At 50.3% G+C, this 17,168-nt stretch overlaps 1 protein-coding gene across 1 annotated transcript in view; it reads right to left on the bottom strand.

The window, feature by feature from the left end:
• The window catches only part of Sptb (spectrin beta, erythrocytic), a 123,694-nt gene that overhangs the window by 22,774 nt on the left and 83,752 nt on the right, over positions 1-17,168 (bottom strand). The window contains exons 14-23 of the mRNA XM_038335760.1: positions 15,801-16,671; positions 14,258-14,395; positions 7,348-8,104; positions 6,765-6,967; positions 6,571-6,661; positions 5,217-5,363; positions 3,467-3,730; positions 2,944-3,150; positions 2,448-2,537; positions 190-468 (exon numbers count right to left, since the gene is read on the bottom strand). Of these exons, the coding sequence (XP_038191688.1) occupies positions 190-468; positions 2,448-2,537; positions 2,944-3,150; positions 3,467-3,730; positions 5,217-5,363; positions 6,571-6,661; positions 6,765-6,967; positions 7,348-8,104; positions 14,258-14,395; positions 15,801-16,671 (3,047 nt within the window). The remainder of the gene's footprint in view (positions 1-189; positions 469-2,447; positions 2,538-2,943; positions 3,151-3,466; positions 3,731-5,216; positions 5,364-6,570; positions 6,662-6,764; positions 6,968-7,347; positions 8,105-14,257; positions 14,396-15,800; positions 16,672-17,168) is intronic.

Below are 17,168 nucleotides of genomic sequence, written 5' to 3'. Positions count from 1 at the left end.
GGTGGCGAGTGGCAGACCGGTAGGATGTTCTTAATGAGGTGGGATGCCCTAAGGGGTATCAGGAGAGCAGGAGTCTGTAGGTTCCCTACACACCCATAACTTGTCTTCTCATACACCTGGACTTCCAGGCTCCCCAAGTGCCTGCCCACCCCAACTCTCTCGCTGGCAGACTCTGCCATTCCAGCATACCTTGGGGGGCTCGTCAGAGAACACATAGAGCTCCTGCTCGCCGATCCAGGCTTCTGCCTCACCAGCATCCAGATAGTACTGCTGTGCCTCATGGGCATCCCGCAGGCGCTGCAGCCGGCCAGCTGCCGCCTCCCGCAGTGTGTCCCACGAGCCCTGCAGATGCCCCAGGTGCTCCTCGATGTCTTGACAGTCGATCTCTGCCTCCTTCACCAGCTGCTGCCCTCGTTGTAGCACGTCCTCCACCCGTGGGGCATGGCCCAGGATCTCATTCTGCAGGGTCTGCGGCCAGAGGAAGGACTCAGAGGCAGAGCCTTCTCCCCGGAGGAGGACGCCAAGTCTACAGACGGCAGAGGGAGACCCCTCCCTCCCCCTCCTGCCAGAGCAGAGCAAGTGATAGCCTTAACACTGTTCCTGAGAAGCTGGCTCAGTGCAGTGAAGACAGGGCTGAGACTAAAGCACATATCTCTCTGATTCCACGGTCTTTGCGTTTTAAAAAATAAATTTAAAAGAGATTTTTATTTATTTATTTTTTACTTGTGTGTTTGCATGTGTCTGAGTATATGCCCCATGTGTGCAGGTATCATGGAGGCAGGTATCATGGAGGTATCACTGGATTCCCTTGATTGGGAGATACAAATAGTTGTGATCTGTCTGATGGAGGTGAGGGGAACTGAACTCAGGTTCTTTAGGAGGGCAGTAAGTACTCTTAACTGTCAGTCACCTCTCCCTTCAGTCATCCTCCCCCAACCCTAGCCCCACACTGTTTGAGACAGGGTCTTATGTAGCTCTGGACTGGCCTTGAAAGCATGATCCTTCTGCCTCCACCATGCTCAGAAACTGGGGTTACAGGTATTCACCACATGCCCAGTGTATGTGGAGCTGACTCATGGCTTTGCACATGCTAGGCGAAGTTCTACCATCTATGCTGCATCCCCAGGCTAAGCCTTGCTCTGGACCACTGCCTATAGCTGCATCCTCAGGCTAACCTGTGCTCTGGACCACTGCCTATAGATGCATCCTCAGGCTAAACCATGCTCTGGACCACTCCCTATCTGCATCCTGGAGCTAGGTTTCAGGTCTCTATGCTGGGGGAAAGAAGAAGGACTTCAAACTGGCCAACTGCCATCCCTAGCATTTTTCTTTTTGTTTGTTCCAGGTAAAAGAACAAGCTGATGGCTACCCCTCGGGGAAAGCTTTGGCTTTTATTTCCCTCCATTTCTATGACTCATATCTGAACCGTGTATTATTATTTCTTGTTTGAGCCCAAATGGCCCTTTCCTTGCTCTGTGGTAACTGGATTACACTTTTCTTCAGGAGTTCCTGATACTTGATTCCCTTTCTGGATCCTAGAGGCCCAGGCTTGCTGTAGCTTCTGTGTATACTCCAGGTCCCTTAGACCTGTTTCCTCCCTCTTGACAATCTCAAACCCTTTAAAGTCATCTAAAGGCAGGAGCCCTGAGGGCAGAGTGTGAGACCACCAACTTCCGTGCTTAAACATACACGCATAACAAACAATGCGCACGAGGAGTATGGCTGGAGTGTGCATTGTATTTTACACTCAGAATCTTGCTTCCTAGTGAAAGGTCTGTGGCCAACCCCAGCCCAGGCATGAAGCCACTGCAATGCCACACAGCTGGCTTTTTTAGGATTTAGGCTCCCTCTGCAGCCCCGACAGGGGAAGTGTTTGGTGCCTGCCTATAATTCAGGATTTCAGCCGGAAGTACCTAATTTGTTCTAAGAGAGTGGATCAGTAGATGCTTGTTTCTGGGACTCAAGAGTTGAAATTCGTTGGCTAAAGGGGTTGAACCTCACAGGAATGGTCACGTGTCCAGAAGAATAGGGTCTATATACCCTGAGGACAATGCACATGCCAAGCTTAGCCCCAGGAGAGGGCTAGGCAGTGCTTCAGTGCTGGTGGCATCCTCTTGGGAGGCTACCCAAAATAGGACGATGGCAGCACATTGACCCCACCTGCCTCAAGCCAGGCACTCATTTGAACCTAGTAGAGTCTGGTGGTCCCAAATTTCCAAGTAACATGAAGCTTTCTTTGTCTGTGATCCTCCCAGAATCCGCTCTGCAGCCACTTTAAGCATTGCCCTTTCTGCATTGCAACTTCCCACGAAGTTAGGGGACTGAAAGCAACCATCAGGAGCAATAATCTGCTGTCACCAGCCTTCTGCACAGCAGAGCTAAGCTGACCCCCCTGGGGGCCAGGCTAGAACAAGCAGGGGCAGATGCACTGGTGAGGTGGGACTCACCTGGTTCTTCTTCATGAACAGCTGCACAGTTTGCAGATTAGTGCCATAGTCAGCGGACTGAGCCAGTGGCAGCCTCTCTTCCACCCAGAGCTGCAGAGACCAGAAGGCAGGAAGACAGCTGAAGTAATATTCCCAGACAGCTACCCCTTTCCCGAACACACACAAAGAGCCAGACAAGGCGCTGCCTGGCTCTTCCCAACACCCCCATTCTACAGACAGATGTTTCAAACTAGGTTTCCAAATAACCTGCTCCCTTTCCCAATGTGGGATCTTGATCCCACGGTCTGACTGGCCAGTACTAACACTGACTTGTAAGTTACCATTCACAAAGGATCTGTCCTGATTTTTCTATTTAGTGCAATCTCCAAAGCAACCCTACAAGGTCAGGGGCAAGATGACCAGTCATCCGTTGCCAAGATTGCTCTGGACAGCCCCAGCTAGCCCCGTGGCAGCTGGCACCTCAGCTCTGGGGGGAGAGAGTCTGCAGCCCACGTACCGTCTCATCCTCCAAGTCCCGGCTGATCTGTAGCTTGGCTTTGGATAATTCCAGCTGCTTCCTCCTCCTCCCCAGAGGTTCTAGAAGATCTAGGAACCGCTTCTCGATGCTCATGTCTGTGTCTCCTGCCTCCGCTCCCAGAGAGGGTGCCTCAGCAAAAAGTTCCTCCAGCTCCTCCTTCCGCAAGTTCACTTGGTCCTCCACTCGCTGGGACATGGGGACCAGTGTCAGTACTGTCTGTGACACCTGGACAGGGGCTGTCCCTCCACCCACCCATGTTCCATCCACTTTTAAAGTGCAGCCTCCTCCAAGAAGTTTCCATGGCTGCCCCCCCTTCTATTTCACACGCATAGTTTTACTAGGTTCCTGCCCTACCCATTGCAAAAGGATAGGAGACGGCTTCCGAATCAGGAGGCATTTTTTGCAGAATACCAACAGAAGGAGCGCTTACTTTAAGGCTTCAGGTTGGCTCCCTAAGATCCCTTCTACTCCAACACTCTGAGTCTACCGCCTCTTCACATGCCTTCAACTTAGCCAGCATCCGGTTGACAGTGGTCAGATCCTTGCCCAAGTCATCTGATCGTAGCTGGTCCTCCATGGCGCCGATCCATTTGTTAAGGTCTGCATGGGTCTGCAAACGCAGGTCGGAGCTCCGGGCTGCCGAGAGCTGTTCAGTCTTCGCCTTCGTGGTTGTCTGCAGCTCGTCCCAGAGCTTGTGCAGGGCATCCAGCCTTTCTGACACCGCATCCTTGAACTGGGGCTTCTCTTCCATCAGCTGCCTCCCTTCCTGTGGGGGAAGGAGGAGAGCTCACTTTTGGTTTCAGTGGCCTTTGAAGGGCCCCACTCCAGAGAAATTGCAAGAGAAATCCTGAAGGGAGGTTGGTAAGGCCAGGAATTGACACAGACCTTAGGTGAGGCGCCACCCAAACACCATTTGAACTCTGCAAAGGGGTGTGGGGCAGGGAGAACAGTGTTTCGGCAAAGGACTCAGAAGGAACCCAGTAAAGGGAACTGATACTCAAAGAAAAATTCAAGATTCATTTAGGAGACAGGGCTGCTAACATGGGTCTATCACTCTAGCACTCGAAAGGCTGAGGCAGGAGGATAGTGAGTTGAAGGACAGCTTGATGTATGAAATGAACTAAAGCGTAACCCTGGCAACTTAGTGAGACCCTGTCTCAAAACAACAACAACAACAAAACCCAAAAAACAAAAATGGGGGGGGGGAAGGAATCTAGCTGTATGGTAGAGGTTTAATTCCTGGTTATCCCTCTCCTAGGAAAGAAAAGAAAAGAAAAGAAAAGGAAAGAATATCAAAATCCATCCAGGAGTCAGTTATAGCGGTACACAGCAGTAATCTATCAGCTCAGGCTGAAGCAGGAAAGATATGAGTTCAAGGCTATCCTGGGCTACAGAGCAAAACTCTGTCTCATAAAACAATTAATAATAATAATAATGAATAAACTAACAAAATCAGATCCAGGTAGCCATAGCATGGGAACCCCTTATAAGTTCCAGAAGCAGTATTTTTGCCTCAGGAATAAGTTGGTCATTGGGACTGCCTGACCTTGTTTCCCTGTATAAATGTCTGGGTTTTGGGTGTGGAGAGTAGACTAGAACTTGGCTCTAGGCAAATATTCTATTAATAGTGGTCAATATTATCAATGACCTCACAATTGCCAAATACTATCTTAAGTGCTTGATCTGTCTGCAAGCACACAATGCCCACAACTCAGTTGTTAAGAGCTACTGTCCCCATTTCAGAGAGGAAGAGCTGAGGGCAGAGAAGAGAAGCCAGTCTGGCTCCCGAGGCTATGCCCTAACCACTTGGCTTCAAGCGGACACAGGGCCTAATTCTTATTGGACAAGCACAGCAGGGAGAGCAAAGGGCCATGATTCCCAGGTGTAAGTCCTGCCACACTCTGGCCTGTGCCACTGGAAAGCCCAATACAGAGAAGCCCCATGCTTTCATCTGCAAGGGCAGTGAATAGTAGCTTCCTGGTGATTTTGCCCATCCAAACAACAGGGAACACAGTACTGGAAGGCTAGCAGAAATGACTGCCCCCTGGCTACTGGCTACTGAACCCTAATTGTTCTTGCCGGGTTTAACGAGTCTAGCTACAGCAGGAACACTAAAGCTTTCATTACTGTTTAGATGAGGCTGTTTTATTTTTACTGCCAAGTTCTATACAATACAGCAAGCTTCGGGACTGTCTGTGTCATGAATGCCACCCCAGCCGCAGGAGCACATCTGAGCTCATTCCTCTACTTACTGCATCAATGTTCTCAAGCCACCCTTGATGAGAAGCCAGTTCTGCCACAAATGCCTGGTGCTTCATCCATTTGTTGTGAAGGTTGCGAGCTTCGTCATAGGAGACATCAGGAGATGTCAGCAGCTTGTCATTGATCCAGAGAGTAAGCTGTGGGCAGAAACGATAAGCCCTATGTTTTCTGAGTGTGCCACTTTGGCAAGGCAGGATCGTGAGTCTCCTACCGCTTGCTGCAGGGTCTCCCACCACTAGCTGCAGGGTCTCCCACGGCTTGCTGCAGGGTCTCCCACGGCTTGCTGCAGGGTCTCTCACGGCTTGCTGCAGGGTCTCCCACCGCTAGCTGCAGGGTCTCCCACGGCTTGCTGCAGGGTCTCTCATCACTAGCTGCAGGGTCTCCCACTGCTAGCTGCAGGGTCTCCCATGGCTTGCTGCAGGGTCTCCCACCACTAGCTGCAGATGGAGGTCAAGGGGATACCCATGTCTTCCTCACTAGAGTGTGTGTGGTTGTGAGATAGTTTGCTCTTTCCATAGTTCCAGACCCTAGGACAAGGCCTAAGATACTGCAACAACTCAGCATATTCTTACTAGATGGATAGGTGGATAAATCCATCCTGACAGTGGGTGACAAATAATTAAGAAACACCAAGAAGATGTTACATCAGGAAGAGGTTAACAGCAACAATTAAAAAGGAGAAGGGAAAGTTGTGTGTGCAGTATTTCCAAGATGGCTGTACCAAGGACAAAGGTAAACAAAAAGGAAACAAAGTTATATGGATTATATGGATTGAGAGGAAGTCCTAAGACAAGAGCAAGTGGGATGCCAGAGACAGACCCATTGCATGTGGGGAGTTCCATCAGCAGACTTTCTCCTTAAGGCTCTTATCCATCTGCCCTCAGGGGGCCTAACAATCTGTTTGTCCCCAGGCCCAGAATTGGTCCATAATTTAAGGACCCAGGACAAAATGAAGATGCTCAAAAGTATTAACAAATGTCAAGTCAGCATCACCAGGGCAGTATGATTGGGTCCTTTGTGGGATGCTGTGTGGATGAAAACATGGATCAGACATCCTTGCATGTAGCCCTGTCTAGACCCTAGGTAGTTCCAACCCAGAATGTTCTCAGACCACCCTTGGAGAACCTTGTCTTAGATCAGGTAAATAAAAGGGAGACTTCAGACTTGGGGGTTGATGGCAGAAAAGAACTGTGGAATGGAAGGGTTCAAGAAATGTCAAGCTGAGTACCCCGAGTCCCCAGCTCATGAGATGTCACTAGTCTTGGGTGAGACAGGAATCCTATGGCCTTGTTCTTCTGAGCCCTTCAGACTGAAATCAAAGAGGCACCCAACTGTTGGCCTCACCTCCTTGCAGTTCTGGAGGAAGTTCTGTAACTCCAGGTTGTCTCTTAAGAGAATTGTAACCTCCTGGGCCTTCTCATTGTTCTTCTTGTGCCTGGGAAGCCAAGGGAAGTCACACTAGCACCAAGTCTGGTGTCCTTGCCCGGCACCCCAACCCCAGTAGCATAGGGCCTCATGGTCCTTGGGGTGGGGAGTACCTGTCTTCAATCAGCTGCACCTTCTCTTTGATCTTGTCCGAATACAGGTTGCCCTCAGCCACCAGCTTGTTTCCAGAGTCCACAGGACTCAAGACCTTATGGTGGTTGTTTTCCATAGACCCTAAGAAATCTTCAAACTTTCGGATCCCAGCCTCCGCTGCTGCCAGGGAATCTGGAGGCTCTAAATGAGCCAGAGTGTATTCCTGTTAAAGAAAGGTTTCCAGAGGAGGCCTGAGGATGGGCTAAGCAAGAACACCACGGGCAGCTTGTGCAGGCTGCAGTGCACCCTTAGAGCAGGGCAAGGAGAGTGCTCTATCCCCCAGGCGTGGCCTCCCATTCCCACCCGAGGCGGGGCACGTGGCCAGTGGTGAAAACTACATGGAAGGGCAGCAATGCAGGGCAAGGTTCACTTCTCTAGCTTCAGAATGACCCCAAAATAAGACAGCTTGGGACATACGACCAGAAAGTGACATGAAGAGGAAGGAGCAGAGAGGATTTCCTTTAACTGGTAACCATGAAGCCTTCACCACTAGTGAGTCTCCTGAGGGACTCCTGTGCCCGAACCCTGTATGCTTCTCCCTACCTGGTTGCTGAGGATGGCTTCAGCCTGCTTGGCATCTTTCTGGAACTCTTGGAAGCCCAGGCACTGGGTGAGGGAGTGCCCTCGGCTCTCCCACATCCGGCACAGAGCATCCCAGCCGGTATCTAGGCCCTCTAGCCGCTGACCCAGAAGCTGGTACTCTGGGTCCCTCTGGCCTTCAATCACCTTCTCCCCAGAAGCCTTGACCTGGTGGTAATTGTTTTTATGCGCATCAATCTCTTCCTTAATGGCTGCATGCTGCTGTAGTAGCTGCTCAACCTCTGGGAGTGATTCAGGCATGTCCTCAGAGGCCACTGCCTTTTGGGCCATGGACAGCCAGACTTGGAAGTCATCCAGCTCCTGCAGGAAAGCCTGCAGCTTGCTGGCCTCACCTAAGGAGAGCTCCTGATCTTGCAAGGCATCTTGCAGGCCCTTCCACAGCTTTTCAACATCTGCTTGCCGCTGGCCAATGTCCTCTTTCTGTTCAGGGTGGGACTCCATCAAATGCTGTGACTCACGTTGCAGCGCACTCACACGGTCCTGGATGGCCAGCTTATCCCGCTCCAGCCCTGACAACTTTCGCTGGATGGAAATGACCCCCGCCAGGTCCTGCCCCAGGTCCTTGATAGACTCCACAACTTTCGTCTTGTCCACGATCCACTTGCTGGTCTCCTCACAATCCACACAGTAGTTGTTCACTCGAAGGGCCGAGTCCACAGCCTCTCTCTGCTCCGACACCACTGCCTGGAAGTCCTGCCATCTGCCAGGGGAGACAAAGGCCAAGGGGACCCAGATACCATGCTGTCTTTAGCTCTTCCCACAGAAGCCCCTTTCCCACATTTCTCACGCGTCTTCCCCACAGACCTCCTGTTACCTGCCATCCCCAAGAAGTATCTACCTTCTGTGGGTAAACAAAATTAATTTGTCCAATTTTACTCAAGATATATTGATGAATCTCTGTCAGCCAATGATCTTTAAGAGGTGGGACCAGGTTAGGGTGTGACCTTTTGAGTACCCAGAAAAAAAAAATGCCAGCCTGCCCAAGGTTTGTTCTCTCTGTGGTTCCCACGCTACACAACTGAGGTTGGACTTCTCATTCCTGTTTCGTGAGTTTGCCCCTTATAATAAAGAAAATACAACTGGTTTATTTTGGAGTTAGCCTGGGATTCTTGGACCCGCATCTGGCAACAATATATCTAGCAGAGTACCAGAATTCCTTGGTTCTCAAGAGTCAAATAATGATATGATCCTAGCCATATGTAATATTCAACTAGACTTTAGGTAAACATGAATGCCCTTGGATTTGCGATGGTTAGGCTTTTGTCTAGTGGGCAGGTAATATGTATTTAGTAGGAACTGTGCTTTGAATGTTGTCCTTTGCCTGAGCTGGAAGTATTACATGTAGTGATATTTCATTTGTATTTTAATAAATAAAGCTTGCCTGAAGATCAGAATGCAAAACAGCCACACTAGTCAACACTAGTCAGCCACACAGGCCAGGCAGTGGCGGCACACACCTTCAACCCCAGCAGCCACACTAGTTAGCCATAGAGGCTGGGCAGTGGTGGTGCACACCTTTAATCCCAGCACTAGAGAGGAATATAAGGCAGGATGAGACAGGAATTTGCTCTCATTCAGTCTGAAGATTTCATAGAGGTAAGAGCTCTCTAGTGAGTGGCTTGGCTGATGTGCTTTTTCTGATCTTCAGGTTGAACTCCCCCCCCCCATATCTGTCTCTGGGTTTTTATTATTCGTGTCACAATCAGGTATGGTACTGGGCAGGGGCAGCAGGCTGCAGCTCCCAATCAGCCGTGTGACCACAGGTTAACAACCAACACTACAGACTGCCAGGTTGCTGGCAACTTGGAGCTGCCAAGACTGGTCTCTGACTCTTGGTACAGGGGGCCTCCTATTTTAGTTTCCAGAGTAGCTAAGATTAGTGCCACAATGCATGACCATACGTGTGTGTGTGCGCGTGCGCGTGTCTGAGAGAGAGAGAGAGAGAGAGAGAGAGAGAGGTGTATGTGTGCATGTGTGTACGGGGGCACGCGCCCCTGTGTGCATATGTGGAGGCCACGGGATGATGTCAGGTGTTTTCCCCTCCCCCATCTTATTTTTTGAGAGAGTTCCACACGAGACCCGAAGCAGTTTTGGCTAGGCTAGCAGGCTGGCACAGCCAGCTGCCTGTCTCTGTCCCACCCCATCCCCATGCTGGGAATACAATTACACTTATATTCCGTGGCTTTTATGTGAGTGTTGGGGATTTGAGCTCGGGTCCTCTTGCTTGCATAGCGAGCTCTGATACCCACTTGCCCCCTGCAAATGCACTTTCTGCTTATGATACAGACAACGTACAATGGGTTTATTGGGTTGTAACTCCATCGCAAGTCAAAGAGCATCTGCATACAATTTCCCAAGAGTTTTAGAAACGTTGGAAATATCTAGAAAGCTCACAGTATTAACTTCTTCAGTAAGAATTCTTCAGGATAGTTCTCAGCTTCCCTTCAGAGAAGTTTGAAAATGCCCAAGGCTACATTCAAAGTGCCCTAGGGCCTGAAAACAAAAAACGAAAGAGGCCTGGGGAAAAGAGAGGAGAAGGAAAGAGAGGAGAGGAAGACTCCAGCTAGGACTGTGATGACGATGTGCAGCAATATCGGTCTTCAGGTGCGACACGGCTATGAAATGGGGGATATGTCAAGGTCTGGCATATGTCCTGGAGTCTTTCAGTGAGTGTGAAGCACCAGCCTTAGAGAGCTGTCCACCAGCCAAGCAGACCACTGAGTCCACACTTACCCACCTCACAGCAGAAGAATCCATAGCACACAAGAGTAAACTAAATGCCTATGTGGTAGTTTGGATGAGAAATGTCCCCCCTAAGTCAGGTATTTGGACACTCGGTCCCCAGCTGGTGGCACTGTCTTGGGGAACTATGGAATCATTAGGAGGCAGAGCCTTATTTGAGGAAGTACATCACTTTGGACGGAGTTTGACTGTTTGTAGGGTTGCTATACTTCCTGCTCACTCTTTCTGCTTTGTACTTAGGGCTTAGCATCTGAGTTCTCAGCTTCCTGCCCCTGCTACCATGTTATTATTTCTTCCTGCCATACCCCTCCTTTTTATCCGTCTGGAACCAGAAACCCTTCCTTTTACACGTTGCCTTGGTCAGGGCATTGGCTACCGCAGTTGAATGGAAATTAACAGAGAGGCTGATAGCAGAGATTCCCGTTCCTTGGAAGAACCTGACCATGTTGTTTTCTGGAGGAATAGGGAAGACTTTGAGATTCGGGGCTAGAAAAGCAGTTGAATATTGTAAGCAGAGTTTAACAAGCTACTCTAGTAGGAGCCTGGAGGACAGCCGTGCCAAGAGCACTGAGGACCTTAGAGGCCCAACTCAAGAGCTTTCAGAGGAGAGGAAGGCCATTAACAGCAGCTGCTTAGAGACCATTCTTGTAAGATTCTGGCAAATGCCCATGTTGTGAGAACTTGCTCGAGGCTAAATTTAAAAGTAATGACCTAGTTTCTTCGGTGAAGAAAATTTCAAGACTAAGTAATGTTTGTCTGGTTTGTGGCCTATGTATTACTGATAGTGCTTATGCAGGTTTTTAGTAGAAGAAAGAAAGTGGGGCAGAAGGAAATATAAAATGCATGGTCCCGAGAGAAAGGGAGCACCCTGAAGCTTTATGTTCTGGCTAAGGCATGTGCTGGAAGACGTTGTTACGGAGACTGGTGCCATTAAGTGAAGGACTTTCTTTTCTGGACTGGGATAAAGGGAAGTGTGCCCTTAGGGCAAGACCCCATCCAACTAAGTCCCCAGCTTGTGAAAGAGAGCAAGAGAGCATAAAGCGCGCGCGCGCGCGTGTATGTGTGTTCTCCTAAGTGCAACCAAAAGCCGCTGCTAATGCAGTTCAAGGCGATCAGGGTCCATCCCAAGCTGCTAGTCCAACTTGGAAGTGTCATCCACATGGCGCTGACTTTTGAGGCATGATGGACATAAGAGTGAAGGGATCATGGGTTCTTCCTCCATCATTTCAAAAAGCCACCGACGCCAGGCGACAGGTGATAGGAGAAACCCTACGTGAAGGCCCTGAGAGGGCAAGAGGTTTGAGAGGTCATGGCATGAAGCTGAGAAAGCGAAGTCGGGTTACCATGGAAACTCCAGGTTGTTGGAATTGCCAAGAGCTACACACAGGAAGTGGAGCCAGCCAGAGAGAGAGAAAGAGAGAGAGAGAGAGAGAGAGAGAGAGAGAGAGAGAGAGAGAGAGAGACAGAGAGACAGAGAGACAGAGAGACAGAGAGACAGAGAGACAGAGAGAGACAGACAGAGAAATGCTGTAGGCAGCAAAGCCAGAGAGGCAAGCCATCTAAGCCTTTGACATGGGACCTGGAGCTATAGGATTTGGAGTTTGCCCTGCTGGGCTTTGTTTTGGTCCAGTATTTCTTCATTATACCGCCACTCCTCTCTTTTGGAATGGAAATACATATTCTGTGCCATTACAGGTTGGAATTATAGAATTTGATTTTTGCTTTATCAGGGGCTTATGGTTAAGGAAGGGCTTGTCTTGAGTCTCTGAAGAGACTTTGGACTTTAAAACAGTGTTGAGACTCAGAGACTTTGGGGACTCTGGAGGTGGAAATAAATGCATTTTGCATGATGTGCATGGCATGAGCCTCTGGGGTCAGAAAGTGGGATATGGTAGTTTGAATGAGAAATGCCCCTCACTTGGGCGGCTGAACACTTGGTCCCCAGCTGGTGGCACTGTCTGGGGAGGCTGGGGTGCCTTTGGAGCTCTTGCTACTTCCTGTTTGCTCTCTCTGTTGTGCTTGAGGATGATGAATGAGCACACTGGGTGTATGTTCCATTTAACACGTTTTTCTGTAAACAGCATGTTATGTTTGCCAGACCCTGCTTCATATATGTTATATGTTTATGATCATGTCATTTTGCTGCGTCACTTTCTTGCTGGACCTAATCTGGATCTAGTGTTTTAGTGTTGGCCCTGGGGATTGAACCCAGATCCTTGTGCATGCTAAGTATACTGTACTGCTAACCTACTTCCCCAGCTATTCTCATGTTATTTTTGCTCGCTATGTTCTTGAAGCAACGGCATAGTTGCCATCTAGCCCAGGCGTGCAGGAGGTTAGGCCCCTCCCTGAGGTTAGGTCAGTACGTTCTGTGATGTCCACACAGTGACAAAACTGGCTAATGACAGAGTTCCAATACGGTATTCCTGGTCGCAAGCGTTTCCGAACTGTATGTTATAAACTCAGGGTAAGAGGGGCTGGAGAGAGGACTCGGCTGTTAAGAGCGCTTGCTGCTCCTGCAGAAGACTTGGGTTGGGTTCCCAGCACCCACATGGCAGCCAACCACCATTTCAAACTCCAGTTCCACAGGACAGAATTCCCTCTTCTGACCTCGGAGGGAGGAGGTGTGAATACGGTAGACATATATACATACACACAGGCTCTCTCACACACACACAGAAATGAACGAATCTTTAAACACAAGGTAGGATGCGAAGCTCAGAACTAGTGAGAAGGAAGGCAGGGGGTATTTTTCAACTGGCAATGAGCCTGGCCTGGGTTAAACATGGCCAGGTTTGGAATCTATGGTTGGAAGAATAATCACATGGGCAGAGAGGAACAGAAGTGGGGAAGTGGCCCTGTGGTGGGGTACAGAAAGAACGTGAGATGAATCACGGCATCTCTGAGGAGCTGAGCCAGAACAAATATGTCAAGGAGACGATTTCCACTATTCAACATCAGTCCAAACATTCTAACCCAAGGAGCTGGTCCCAAGTGGGGTGAGCTCCATGGTAAAGAGGTGGCCTTCCCTTCTCTGCTGTATTGAATGGCTTTTCAGGCCTCTCCACTCTTAGACTTAATGTAAACTACCTCATCGTTCTGCACCTCAGCTCTTCTCCAACCTGAGAATTGCAACTGCCACCCATTGAAGGGGCAGGGTGTGGTTTAGCCTTTGTAACCATCAGCACACAGAGACCACCATGCATTGCACAGCTGGCAAGTTCTCCCTGCCTGGAAGCTTCTCTGGTTTAAACTGATCTAACTGCTTCACTTAAAAAGCAACTCAAAAAAAAAAAAAAAAAAAACAAAAACAAAACAAAACAAAAAAAAACCCCTGCCCCTCCCACTCTCACACATAGAGAGTACCTATAAGCCTAGTAAAGAGGCTTCCTTCTTTGAATTAACATCAGACTTGCAGGTAGGTCCCAGCCTTGCCTGCTGAGATGCTCAGCCCCATTCCACTGGCTCTAGACCATCTCTTTCAGCTTGGGGTTCCCACAGGCTCTCAACGATCCCCACAGTGTCTTTGCAGCTGACTATCCCCTAAGTCACCTTCTGAACTGCCTTAGGCAGAGAATAAAGCTCCTGAACGCATCCATGGAAGGGGCCAGCCAGCGTTAGGAAGAGGGAGTGAGCATGCGGCATTGCACGTGCGCGGTTGAGGTAAAGGCAGAAGATGCAAGAATCTGCTCTGTCCTCAAAGATCCTCCAGGAATGAATGAGCAATTATGTCCTGCTCTGAAAGCAGCCCCTCTCTAAAGGCTCCTCAGGGCCTGCTTTTCGTTCCAGCCATGAAGCTTGCTCAAGGCTCCCTGCTAATTCTCTTCGCTCAAGCCAGTCTTATTATTGATGCTGCATTTTGGCACAGGCAGGGACATTCTTTTATGGACAGTACTTAAGAACTCTCAGAAAGCAATTTCCCATGTCCAGGAATGTCTGGGGAAATATGGCTAAGTACCACGTGACCTACTAACTGTCTGCACGCTCAGAATGGCCCTTTCATCATGGGTGCACAGACATCTGCCCTCCCCCAAGACACAGCACTCGTCCCCATGATGCTGACAGTAGCATAGGCTTCCCCCTTGCTGCCGCAGCCCTGCCCACTCCCCACCTCTTGTTCAGGCGATCCTGATACTGCTTTACTTCCCCACTGCGTGGGTGGCCACTCTCCACCAGGTTGTTGGCAGCAAGGTTCACGCCGTCGATCTGAGTCATCAAAGTCTTCATTTCCTGGTCCAGGATGTCAAACCTGATATGGACGGAGAACACGGGAGCAGTGAGTGGCAGCAGAACCACCGGGTTCCAGTGGGTCCCAGTTTCCAGATGTGTAGACCTTGCTCCCTCACTCCACATCCTGAGTGTTTTGTCCAGGCGAGGGAGAAAAGGAGGCAGACAGGCTAGCAAAGTTTTGGTTCGATAGTTCAGTTTCACGTCTTGGTATTTCTGGACCAAGTTAGGGGACGGTTCTTTGCTATATAGGTATCAGCTACCCAGGAGAGTGTGAAGTAGGGCCATAGTGCTGGGAGTCAGTCACCCCACGGACCATCTGCTACACTTCCATTGTCTTAGTTGCTGTTCTACCCTAATCCTGCTACCAAAAATGGCTAAATCCTCCCCCCCCCCCCCCCCCCGCGCAACCCTGCAAGTCTGGCGGTTTAGTCCCAGGATGGGTAAGGGAGGGCTGCTCAGGGAAGAAGGCCAACTTCTCCTGGCAGGAGTCCAGCACCCTCTAGCACAGTGGTTCTCAACCTGTGGGCCGAGACTCCTCAGAGGTCAAACGACCTTTCACAGTTCACAACAGTAGCAAAATTACAGTTATGAAGTAGCAGCAAAAATCATTTTATAATTGGGAGTCACCATAAAATGAGGAACTGTATCGAAGGGGCACAGCATTAGGAAGACTGAGGACCAGTGCTCTGGCACTAGTGCAGGAAGACCCTGGCATCACTCCAGGGAGCAGCTCCTCCTGCTCTGTGACTCTTGGACCACGCAGCCTGCACGCCTGCCCCCATCCACAGGTGGAACTCACTTCCTCTCCATTACCTGACCATTCCTCCATCCATAGACCCCTGCATAGCCTGAACACCCCATTTGTCTACAGCCTGAGCACGGCTCCGGCTCCTCGTCACAGTAGGGGGCACCCCTCCTAGTGCCTTAGAACCAACCACCCCCCTCAGCCTGGGCATGCCACACTCTACTGAGCAAGATCACCCCCTCCCACAGGATGAACTTGCCCCCACCCTACCCAAGGTGCTGATGGAATCAGAATACCGGAAGTGAAAGCAGCCTCAGACACCTGTGGTTTACAGATTGGTGCCTGTGGCCCCCTGGAGTTCTCTGGCTTAGGGACCAACGTAGAGAGTTAGCGATGACAAAGTCCCAGCCCCCCAGTCCCCATGTACACAGCACCTCCATTTCCCCCGGGGTTCCATGCTCAGAATTCATCTGAGCAAAGGCTGCTGTAGCTGAGAAGCAACTGAATAAAGAAAAATCCCCTTTGTGTCAGGAACATAGTGGTGGGTGAAGTATTGGGGTACCCTGACCCCCAACCAGAACAGAACTCAACTCCTGATGCCAGCATATTAAGTACTGTTCTCTCAAAGAGACCCCTGCTGCGTCAGCTGGGAGATGAGCAAAGGCTGAGCCTCTCTGACCTGTGCTGCACCACCTCCAGGTCCTCCAGCGTGTTTGGGGTGTCCATCTTGTTCAGCCACTTCTCCTTCTCACTCATCCACAGCTCACAGGCGTCTGATTCCCCGAACACCGTGTACAAGTCCAGGGCATCCTGCAGCCTCTGTCCACGCAATTCCGCCTGAGCCAACACCTGCTGGTAGAGCTTCCGGAGGGTCTGTAACCGGCTCGTGACATCCGGGGAATCTCGGAATTCCTCGGGGAAACCCTGGGCTTGGTGCTCTAAGTGCTCCATCACCCCGCGGCTCTCCTCCAGCTCTTCTAGAAACTCCTTGTGCTTCTTTCCCAGGGCTCTCGTGGCACCTTCGTCTTGCCCTACGTCCTCACCGGAGAGCAGCCGGTGAGCATCTTGCAGCCAAGCCTTCAGGTCGTCTGCATCGCCCTGGAACTGGAAGAAGTCCTCTGCATTCTGCAGGTCCTTCTTCCGAAAGGCAGCCAGCTCTTTCAGGTGGTCCCACTGGGCAGAGACCTCCTTGACACGGTTCTCGATCTGTGGGTGTCCAAACTGCTTTTGGGCAACCATACCCTCAGCCTCCTGGAAGATCTGCTTCAGGTGGGCATCTAGCCCACGGAGCTCATCCTCGAAAGCCTTGTGCTTGCGCTGTAAGATGAGCACGCTGGTCAGATCCTTTCCATAGTCCAGGGAGGAGTAGATCTGCTCCTTTTCCTTGATCCAGCTTTCGGCCTCGTCCATCTCCCAGAAGAACTTCCAGAGTCGCTTGGATTGCTCCAGCTGTGCCTTCCGTCCAGCCGCCATGTTGCTTAGTTCACTGAAGCACTGCTCAAGGTGACTGACACGGTCCTGGATGACCTGGGGATCACAAGGCTGGTACCCTGGAGGGAGAGGAGGAGGAGGGGACTCATTTATTGGCAAGTTTCAGCTCAGAACCACACATCCTGTATCTTCCACCTCTCAGGGTCTTGGGGACCTTGTGTGTGGTAGGCAAAGCTCTACCACTGCTATGACTTTGACGTCCTTGGGGATTGGATGCATGGAGTCTCAGTTCCTCAGAGGACAGGCTTCATTACGTAACTGGTTCTCACTAAACTTCAGGAATGAGGGAGATTAAAAGTTGAGACGGTTCTTAGAAACGTACAACATGACATGGGATTCCCAGGAGGTAATGCACTCTCTTCTTTAAGAAACTAGAAACACAGTCTCAGACACTAGCAAAAGGAACAGCAGACAGATGATATCTTACGATGCTTATGGATGTCTTTCTGGTTATGGGCTGCTGAAACAGCTGGCCCTCAGGAGAGCCCTGTTACCCTTCAAGTTTTGCATTCTAAAGGTGGTTCTAGATTTACTCAAGTGGGGGGGTAGGGGCCAG

Source organism: Arvicola amphibius, chromosome 7, assembly GCF_903992535.2.
Source record: "Arvicola amphibius chromosome 7, mArvAmp1.2, whole genome shotgun sequence".
NCBI lineage: Eukaryota > Metazoa > Chordata > Mammalia > Rodentia > Cricetidae > Arvicola > Arvicola amphibius.
This window is presented reverse-complemented; position numbering and strand designations above follow the sequence as displayed.